At 35.9% G+C, this 11386-nt stretch overlaps 1 protein-coding gene across 2 annotated transcripts in view; it reads left to right on the top strand.

Moving 5' to 3' along the window:
• The window catches only part of GALNTL6 (UDP-N-acetyl-alpha-D-galactosamine:polypeptide N-acetylgalactosaminyltransferase-like 6), a 2035427-nt gene that overhangs the window by 918423 nt on the left and 1105618 nt on the right, over positions 1 to 11386 (top strand). For both annotated transcript variants that reach the window (XM_006864525.1, XM_006864526.1), the window contains one exon: positions 6451 to 6617. In XM_006864525.1, coding sequence (XP_006864587.1) covers positions 6451 to 6617 — 167 coding nt within the window. The remainder of the gene's footprint in view (positions 1 to 6450; positions 6618 to 11386) is intronic.

The following is an 11386-nucleotide window of genomic DNA, read 5'->3' as shown; positions in this document are numbered from 1 at the left end:
ATAATAATATCTGTTATATTCCCAGAACACCATTAACTATCATGGTTTGCACAAATAAGGTGCAATTATCCTGAATATCGATATATGGAAGTGTAATTTTCTTGGGTCATTAGCTTTGTTCAAAAGAATAAATCGTTCTACATAATTATGACCAGGTGTGTTGAATAGCATTAACATTTATTTCCTAATTTGTGTCATTATATATGAAAGCATCTGTCTCCCAAGATTCCCTTGGAAATCAACAGATCTGCTTTTTAGGACATTTTTGGCCATTTTACATTATTCAAAAATGCATTTTAGGTTATTTTCAGCATATTTATGCCCAATTTCAAGGCATCATATTGATGATACTTCCAACTTTTTAAAAACCCTATTTGAAATCATCAAATTGTTCTTGTTTTATAAATATTTTTTTAAAAACAGCCCAGTATTATTTATGTGTGCTTATAAATTATGATTTTATTTACTTTATTAAGATATATAAGTATATTTGTATAAAGGAGCTCTGGTAGTTTAGTGGTTACAAATTGGGCGGCTAATCCCAAGGTCAGAAGTTTGAAACTACCAGCCATTCCACAGGAGAAAGTTGAGGCTTTCTGCTTCCATAAAGATTTACAGCCTCAGAAACCCTGTACAGGGTCACTGTGAGTAGGAATCGCCTCCACAGTACTTAAAAACAACAACAAATATTTGTACATATATAAATTTAAAAATATCACAACTACACCAATAAATATCATGATAAATGACAACAAAAATAAAGTTATCAAGAAATGAAGTTGATAAAAAGGGAACCCACAAAATGGGAAAAAAATCTTTTGCAAAGACACATCAGACAAGGGACTCATTTCTAAACTATATAGGAAACTACAACAGCTCTACAAGAAAAAGACAAATAACCCAATTAAAAAATGGGCACAGGACATGAACAGACACTTCACCAAGGAGGAGATCAGGGCAGCCAACAAACATATGAAGAAGTGTTCACGATAATTAGCCATCAGAGAGATGCAAATCAAAACAACAATGAGATATTATCTCACACCAGCAATAATGACAAAGATTTGAGAAAGTAGAGTATAATAAATGCAGGCAAGGATGTGGAGAGACTGGGATGCTCCTGCATTGCTGATAGGGTTGCAAAATGGTCCAACCTCTCTGGAAAGCAATATGGAGCTTCCACAGAAGGTTAGAAATAGAAATCCCTTATGATCCAGCAATTCCTCTACTTGGTATTTACCCACAAGAAATACGAGCAATAACACAAGTAGACATATGCACTATTTACAGTAGCAAAAAAGATGGAGACAGCCTAAGTGCCCAACAACTGAAGAATGGGTAAACAAACTGTGGCACATACACACAACGGAATACTATGCTACCTTGAAGAACAACAAGGAAGCTGCAAGCCACTGCATAACATGGATGAACCTTGAAGACGTTATGCTGAGTGAAATTAGTCAGTCACAAAAGGAGAAATACTGCATAGGACCACTACTGTAAAAGACTAAGAATAAAATCCAATACTAAAAGGAGGGGGGGATCTTTGCTGATTACCGGGATGTGGGGGGTGGGGTTAGGGGAGGGTGGGAAGGTGGAGCACAAGGTAGAGAACAGCACAGGATAGTTTGGGTGCTAAGGAGGGAGGCAATACACAAGAAGGGGGAGGGGAATAGAAGAACAAGGCAGATGGGAAAACAATTAGGCAGGTTTGCATGGGATAAGTGTGACAGAGGTAAATAATGATGTATGTACAACCTTGGAACAACAAGGCTCTGGGATACAGGGATTGAAACATGGTTGGAATGGGCAAAATAGGGGAAATAATGTTAAGATGCTTGGCTGTCTTTTGAATCTTGGTTTCCCTGGCATACCATTATAAAATATACACTTGAGGGAGAGAGAAAGGAATAGCCAGAAATATCACCATAGAAAGCTTGTAAGTCCATCTTCTGCCTATAACTGATTAGAATACCTAAAATGGGGCTACAACATGCCCAGTGAAAGATGCTTCCTGTGCAGCCTCTGCATTACATAAGACCATAGGTGGAATCCTGAACCCCATTCAGAGTCTTCTGAGGTGGAAATTTTCCACTTGAAAGAACAAGCAGACCAGTCTGAAGTGGCTAGAAGAACAGAAGATACTTCTTGAAAGGAAGACCGACAGGAAAAATGCAAAACAATAAAGGCAGTCTGACTGATTAGTACAAGAATAAGAAAGCTGCTTGCCCAGGAGATATCAAGGCAAGTGGTCGGGTCATGGCAAACCCCCTTCCAAGACTAAGATTCAATGGGAATATACGAGCAGACATGCACCCTGATTGGTGACCACGTTAATCACCAATAAAGGGAAGGGAGGGAAAGAATGATGATGAGCTAAGCCCTACATCATTCAATAGAGTTCTGTGAACCAGAGTGGGGACCTGGTTGGCCAGCAGTGTGACAAGACCTGGGGACTCTTTGGCCCAGAGTCAGTGACATAGCCACAGAGGACTAGAGTAGAGAGTGAAGCATCCAGCTGATAAGAAGAGAGGGCATATGCATAAGAATACCCACACTTACAGATAATACCCACTTGACCTTGTTTAAATGACTGTATGATCAGAACTCAAGTAGAAGAAGAAAGAAGAGGAAAAAAAGAGTAATCTGATACTATTTGATGAACTTGATCTACACCTATGGATGCAGTAGCTTAAAAGAGGGAACAAATCTTTACAGCAAGGATCATTCCCTACCCTCTATACAAAGAGTAGACAGAGATGGGTAACTTGGACGTTGACTACCAAAAATGGAGAGAGGGCTACAAAGGCTAGAAGTGACTGGCTTACAAGCTTTCAAGAAGAAGCCTATATCCAGAGGACATGGAGGAAGGTAGAATCTCCACTGAGTAGTATTCAATCTGTCTGGGTGGGGCTGATGACAGCAGATAGGGATAGGTCTCTTGTGATACAATAGTGAATAATTGTTATCAGGACTGACTGTGAGTGTTGGAAATGTAAAGGCAGACATTTTGTAGCAAAAGGAGGGGAGTGATTGACTTTGCAGTTCAGAAGCAGAGGTCTCTTGGACCATCAAGGGAGAAAAGTGGAGTGCGGGACCCTACCCAGAGAAACAGTGACATCAGAGATGGAGGAAGAGATGGACATGGAGAGCTGGATTGGCTGAGGACTCTATACCTAGAGAGGGAGAGGGGTCGTGTGCTGAGGACTGAGGGGCAGTCTTCCAGGGTATACCCTTTGGTTGGTTGGAGGAGATTGTAACCATGGCATTGAAATGATATATGATAGGATGAATGTAAACCTAATGTTCTCCCAAGTAAACTATCACGTAATTCATAATAAAACCTTTAAAAAGAAATGAAGTTGAGGTGTCCTTGTACTGAGATCAGTAATCAATGTTCATGGAAGTAACAGAAATCAAACAACATATTGCATTGGGAAATCTACTTCAAAAGACTTCTTTAGAAGTGTTAAAAAGTTAAGATGTCATTTTGAGCACTAGGTGAGCCTGACCTAACCATGATGTTTTCAATCTCTTAGTATGCAAGTGAAAACTAAACAATGAATGAGGTAGACTAAAGAATAACTGATGAATACAAATTATGGTGTTGGTGAAGAATGTTGAATATACCATGGGCTACCAGAGAACTGGTGTGGCAATGTAGAATAAGCACTGGATTTCTAACCACAAGTTCAACAGTTGAAACCCATTAGCTGCTCCTTGGAATTCCTATACTGAAACACTATACATCAAAACAGAATCGATGACACTTACCATCAACAACAACTGTAGAACTAACAAATACATCTGGTACGAATACAACCAGAATACTTCTTAGAAGTGATGACCACAAGTTTTGGTCTTGCTTACTTTAGACATGTCATCAGAAAAGATCAATCACTAGAAAAGTATATCATGCTTGTTAAAGTAGAAGGTAAGTGAGGGAAACCTTCCATGAGGTGGATGACACAGTAGCTGTAACAAAGAACTCAAATATACCAATATTTTGATAATGCGTAGGACTACGAAATACATAAGGTCACTGTAAGTGAGAGCCAACTTGATAATAACTAACAGCACCAAGCACATTTTCTAATTTAGGATTTTCAGTTAATTTAGGATTTTCATTTTTAAGCTGAACTCCCCTAACAGCAACAATAATAAATTATTAAATTAAAAAGTGATAATAAATGGACAGGATAAAAAGGAATTGTTTATATTTGTATCTTTTAATAATTTATCAAAATATTGAATTTTATTTCATTCTTCAAAAAAGTTAAAATGTAATGAATTTATTTACAACTGTTGTTGGTATTAGGTATCAGACAGTCGGCTGTGACTCATAGAAACCATGTACAACAGAACAAAACTCTCCCCAGTCCTGTACCATCCTAACAATTGTTGTTATGTTTGAGCCCACTGATGTAGTCAATTGGTCAATCCATCTTGTTGGATGTCTTACTCTTTTTCAGTAACCCTCCTCTTTTCCAAGTATGATGTCCTTCTCCAGGGGCTGATACCTCTTGATAATATGTTCAAAGTACAAGAGATAAAGTCTCACCATGCTGGCTTCTAAGGAGCATTCTATCTGCACTTCTTCCAACACAGATTTTTCTGTTCTTCTGGAAGTTCATGGTGTTTTCAGTATTCTTTGCCAGCACCATAATTTAAATGCATTGATTCCTCTTATTTTCTTCCTTATTTATTGTTCATCTTTCACCTGTACATAAGGTAGTTGAAAATATCATGGCTTGGGGGTCAGGAGTACCTCAAACTAATATCTTTGCTCTTTAACAATTTAAAGAAATCTTTTGCTGCAGATTTGCCCAATGCAATATATCATGTGATTTCTTGACTGCTTACTTGGACTGCTTCCTTCAGCTCTTGATCATATGCAACTTTGAGAAATGGTTAAACATCAACCACTTATTTTTGGTACCGTGACTCTGTGTGGTTCTTTCATCTTCTTTTGATGTTTCATGAGTCATTTGCACATATTGTTGAGTGCTGTTGAGTCAGTTCAAACTCACTGTGACCCTGTCTAGGGTTTCCAAGTAGGAGCTGGTAGGTTTGAACCTTTGACTTTGCGGTTAACCCATAGAATCTTCAATATTTCAAGTTGAGATTAGAATTCTTACTTCAGTTCTTTCAGCTTGAGAAATGCTCAGTGCGAGCTCCTCTTTTGGCTTTCTAATGCCAGTTTTCTGCATATTTCATTAAAATAACTTACTTTGTCTTCTTGAAATGTCTTTAATGATAATATGTGTTATTTATTGCCCCAAACTGTAAGATAACTTGTCTTATTTTAGATAAGCAACACTACTTAGTATGGTAGGATTTTTACTTATTCTATTGGCTCTGTAGGATAAGCATTTGACCATAATATTGGTTTAAACCAAAATGTTGGCAGTTCAAACTCACAGGTTACTCCTCAGAAACCCTATACAGGGTCACTATGAGTAGGAACCAACTTGACAGCATTTAACAACAACAATTTAAACGATTGACTCTATTTCCAAATTTCCAGCTTCTTTTTTTGTTTGTTTCAGGTTACCCACACCAAGAATATCACTGAATTTAATAATTATTTAGAACTTTATGCAATTTTTGTTTTGATGTAGCACATTTCTTTCATAAACTTAAATGAATTTGTCATCCTCATTCGGCCTTCGCAACTATGACATGCAGATACAGAGCTGAGAATTCAATGCAACATGAAACCTGCTTCGTGCCCTACGATGCTTATAAAATAATCAAGGACGCATATAGAAAATAAAAAATTCTGTAGTAAATTACTTTTTAAGTACATTAAAATTAATGCTAGGTTCCTTTTCACTTTTCATATTATTTCACAATGAAATTTAACAAGATTTCTTTTGATAGTTTCCATAAAAATGTGACAAAGTTTTGGTTATGAATTTTAATGCATAATTTTTAATCTTGCTATGTTGTATTCAACACAGCATTGTTTGGAACAAAATCTTTATTTTTTCCAGGATATGTCTTTCCATGATCACTCCCCCCAGAGACTTAAATACCACTCCACCACTAAAACATTTCACAACTTAAACTGTTTAAATTTCAAAGCTATCCAGAAAATCAATCTAAACCTTTATTACATGCTCAACGGAAACAATTTTAAACCACATAAGTTATCCTATTTATATTATATACGAATAGGAAACATGTGCATTACCAATAGCACATTTAAACACACTTCTTATCTTGCTTCTGATACAAATTAAAATAAAATAATTTTTCTTCAGAGTTTTAAAACAGATCATTAAAATAGTCCATGATTGAGCAGAGTAAGTATTATAATAAATACATCTGTTTGGGGAGTTATTATACGAAATCATGTTTTCTGATAATATAATAAGGAAATAACAGTATGTAATTTACTAATGCTTTGCATTTGACATAGCTTTTTTTTCCTGCTTTCATCTCTAGCTGTAAGCACAAGATGTATCTGGAAAGGCTGCCAAACACCAGTATCATTATCCCATTTCATAATGAAGGTTGGACCTCACTCCTACGGACCATACACAGTATAATTAACCGAACCCCAGAGAGTCTGATAGCAGAAATCATTCTAGTAGATGACTTCAGTGACAGAGGTAAGATCCAATTAGTAACATTTTATCGGATTCTTTTATTGTCTACATAGCCATTTGGGACTTTAAAAAAAAAGGCAGGCTGGGGTTAAAGGGAGCAGAAGACTAATGTGATGGTGTCTTTCTGATTTCATCTGAAAGATGATTATGAAGTTTTGTTTATGCTGTGGTTTTATTAAATGTTGGTTAAATTCAAAAGAAACTGAAAGAGAAATTATCGGTGTCATGTGAGAAACTGTAAAAAATTTCTACTACCTATCTGCTATAAATTGAAAATGTTAGGCAAAATGCCTCAACTTCTATTTTTGCTTAAGGAAAAAAAACTGCAATTATATGATTGGATATACATATGAACAGTGAAATAGTCAAATATTACAATGAAATCTTTGTTCCTGATAAAGATCTACTTTATTATTAAATACTTCATAAATATGTAAATGTTAAAGAGCACAAATATATAGTTTTTTACTTGGTGATTCTTTCTATTTTATTATATCTGGACAATTAAAAATTCTGGTATGGCAATATATTACAAAATTTGACATATGTTTTTTTTTATTTTTTCACTACTCTGATAAAAATATAAGCATTGAAATAAGCATGTTGTTTTTGTGAGGTGCCATAGAGTCAGTTTGGACTCATACCAACCTCTATGCTCAACAGAACGAAATACTGACCAGTCCCGCACAATACTCAGAATTACTGTCATGTTAAAGTCTGCTGTTTTTGACACTGGGGAATAACTGGGAATTATTGGTATATTAAAGAAGGTCTTCATATTTTAACTGATATGATATAGTTTAGCAGAGAAAAGGGAACTTTTAGAATCTATTTGGGAATATAATTTTCTACCTTATATTTTATTGCATGAGGGAGCAATGTGTAACTCAATAGTATATCTGCAAGAGAGAATGCCAGTAAAATAAGCTGATGGAATAGTATTCTTATTTATCAAAAGACATCTTGAGTTCATTAGGATTAATTAAATTGTGGAAATTCCATTTGCAGCAAAAGCTTTATTTTCTTCTTGTTTTCCATAAATTCTTTAAAAATAAGCATACCTGTATGTTAACTTTGAAGTTTGTTTGACAAGGGTTTAGTCTTCAATGATTCATTGCAAATACTCATTTAGGGATTGGTTTATATTAATTTGCAGTGGAGTTTATGAAACAAAAATGATGTTGTCCAACACTATTCATTAAAGTAATCATTCAACTAAGTTGGTAATCTGATTTCTATTTCAAATGGTTTTTGCTTTTTTAAATTATTGTTCTTAAGTGCCGTCAAATAGGGTCTGACTCATAGTGACCCTGTGTAAGATTTCAAAGGAGCACCTGGTGAATTTGAACTGTTGACCTTATAGTGCATTTTCCCATAGTGCCTATGTTAAATATTACCTAAGAAGAAGCACCAGAATGTAAAACTGAAATTTTCATCAATTAAAAAGATCAATAGCACATTAATTATTTTTATACTTACTAAGGATACAGGGTTGCTATGGGCCGGAACCGACTTGATGGCACTTAACAACAACAACAAAGGATACTTTTTAAACAGTAACCATAATTACTTCAGGAAAAATGGGTCTTTAATGTGTTAATCAAACTAAAATTTTTCTGTCAAAAATGAGAAAAAAGTTGGGGTTGCATATGGCCAAGTAAAAAATCTTTTTGGTTGACTGGTAGTAAAAGAAATAAAGTAGTACATCTTTGGATAATTTTCAACATAATTAACTTTTCTTTGATAAGATATTTATCATAGAATTTTGACCTGGGGGTAAATTAGTAGGACACATTTGATAGCAAACAAATGTGGCCTGTAGAGAGTTTTTTGCTGAATATATTTGAGATGTGTTTGTGAACTGATAATCTTTAGAAAGGTAGAAAAATAGTGACATCCACTTTCATCTAGGGTTCAAATCACGGTAATATTTTTTATAGTAGTGACTTTGATGGACTATCCTTCTGCATATAATGCATATAATATTAGCTAGAAAGTAAACATGTCCCAGAAGATTGTCAGTGGGTTATTGTTAGGGAAGTAGGGGGAAAATTATGTAAAATAATAATTGTGATTTTGACTTTTCTATTGAAGTCCTGGTGATAAAGTGGTTAAAGTGCTCAGTTGCTAACTGAAAGAGCTATAGTTGGAACCCACCAGGCACTGTTTAGGAGAAAGATGTATACAATCTCCTTCTGTAAGATTATATAGCCTTGTAAATCCTTTGGGACAGTTGTACCATGTCATCCTATAGAGTAACTATATGTAAGAATAGACTCGATTTCAATAAATGTTATTGGACATTTTTAACATAGAATATTATTTTAATGTTAGTAACAATTTCATTGATAATGAAGGATAGCATTGCTGATATCCAATGGATCTAGGCTGAAAGCAGAGAATACCAGAAAGATGTTTATCTGTACTTTATTGAATATGTGAAATCTTTCAATTGTGTGGATCATGACAAGGTATGAACAACATAGCAAAGTATGAGTATTCTGGAACATTTAATTTTCTTCATGAGGAATCCATACATAGATCAAGAGGCAGTTGTTCGAACAGAACATGGGGACACTGAATGGTTTAAAATTAAGAAAGGTGTGCGAAATTATTGTATTCTTTCACCATACTTATTCAGCCTGTATGTTGAGCAAATAATCCAGGAAACTGGGTTATATAAAGAAAAATGTGACATCAGGATTGGAGGAAGACTCATTAACAGCTTGTGATATTCAGATGATACAACCTTGATTGCTGAAAGTGAAGAGGACTTAAAATACTTACTGATAAAATCAAAGACCACAACCTTCAGCATAGATTGCACCTCAGTGTAAAGACAACAAAAATCCTCACCACTGGACCAACAAATAACTTTTTTTTTTTTTTCTAACAAACAACATTCCTCTCAATGGAGAGAAGCTTAAAATTGTCAAGGACTTCATTCTTCTTGGATCAACTATCAACACTCATGGAAGCAGCAGACAAGAAATCAAATGATATATTGCATTAGTCAAATCTGCTGCACAAGATCTTTTGAAAGTGTCGAAGAGCAAAGATGTCAGCTTGAGTAATAAGGTGTGCCTGACCCAAGCTATGGTATTTTCAATAACCTCATATGCATGTGAAAGCTGGACTGTAAATAAGGAAGGCTGTAGAAGAATTAATGCTTTTGAGTTATGGTTTTGGAGGAGAACACTGAAAGTGCCATGGGCTGCAAAAAGAACAAACTTATCTGTGTTGGAAGAAGTGCAGCCAGAGTTCTCCTTGGAGACAAGAATGGCCAAACTTTGTCTCTCGTACTTCAGACATATGTCAGGAGGGACCAGTTGCTGGAGAAGGTTATCATGTTTGGTAAGATAGAGGGTCAGAGCAAAAGAGGAAGACCCCCAACAAGATGGATTGGCAAAGAGGCAGCATCAATGGGCTCAAGCGTGGCAATAATTGTGAGGTTGGCCCAGGACCGGGCAGTGTTTTGTTTTGTTGCACATAGGCTCACTATGAGTCAGTACCAACTCAATGGCACCTAACAACAACAACAATTTCATTTAGATATTCTATTCCTATGAATGATCAAGTTGAAGGTATTATTTCATAGTCATTAAAACAATAGATAAAGCATATATGAATATGACTTTTCACTATTTCTAACCTGACAATATATGCTGTGGTATGGGGAATACTTAATGTCTCTTTTAGCCATAGTCTTTGTAAACTCCCACCAAACGATTTGTTTCCTGATTGATCTTGGTAAAAAAAAACAGTGGGGAAGATAATAATGATTCAGCTGTGAGTGATCGTTAACAGGGATAATTGTAATTGGTCAATTTTGCCATACTGCTGGGTATAAAATGAGCCATCTCATAAGTAGAGGGAGGAATCACACTGCCATCAAGAAAAAGTGTCAGGAGTAGAGTATGTCCTTTGGACCCAGAGATCACTGCATATTGAACCTCCTTAACTCTTGTATAGAAAGTTGTGACACCTAAGAAATGGCAGAAGAGCAGCCACAACAGATCCAAGAGCCAGAGAATGACAAAGAGCAGTGGACTGAATTCCCAGCCCACAAAGCAAATAAAATGGAGTGATTTTTGGTGAAAGTCTTACTTTAAAAGTGGAGTACCTCCAGACAATTAATTTTTAGAGCTAGGTTTGGTGACCCATAATGCTAAGTGGAGTATCTTAAGTTTGAGGTTTATAGTGGAATGGCATGCCCAGTGGGTATTTATCAACAGTCCTAAAAGGGCCATTCAACTGCTTTACAACAGTGTTGGGGCAAGGTAGAGGCCAGATCAAAGGACAAGAGCCAGAAAAAGGGCCAGCGTGTGAGCATGACAGAGGAGAAGCTGTACTGGTGGAAGAAGTGTGCCTTGAATATTTTCTAAACCCGAATTGTGACCTGTTAACTTCCCTAATAAACCCCATAACGTTGAGTGTTGTGTCTGAAGTCTGTGTTGCCATTGCAAGGAATTATCAAACTCTGCTGAGTAGAGAGTGCTGTAGGCAACATGCTTGGTGTCATTTTTTACATGTGCAAAACTAAACTTTGGAAGAAATAAATGATAAAATTATTTCTATAATTTCTTATAATACAAAGTAATTATTAAGTTTTCTAGAATAGAAAAGACTGTTCCTAACTCTCTGGATTGCAACATTCAATCTGATATATATTAGTTGTTGTTGTTGTTGTTGTCAGGTGCCATCGAGTCAGAACCGACTCATAGTGACCCCATGCACAGCAGAACGAAACAATGTCCGATCCTGGGCCAACC

The sequence above is a fragment of the Chrysochloris asiatica genome, unplaced genomic scaffold, assembly GCF_000296735.1.
Source record: "Chrysochloris asiatica unplaced genomic scaffold, ChrAsi1.0 scaffold00066, whole genome shotgun sequence".
Lineage (NCBI taxonomy): Eukaryota > Metazoa > Chordata > Mammalia > Afrosoricida > Chrysochloridae > Chrysochloris > Chrysochloris asiatica.
This window is presented reverse-complemented; position numbering and strand designations above follow the sequence as displayed.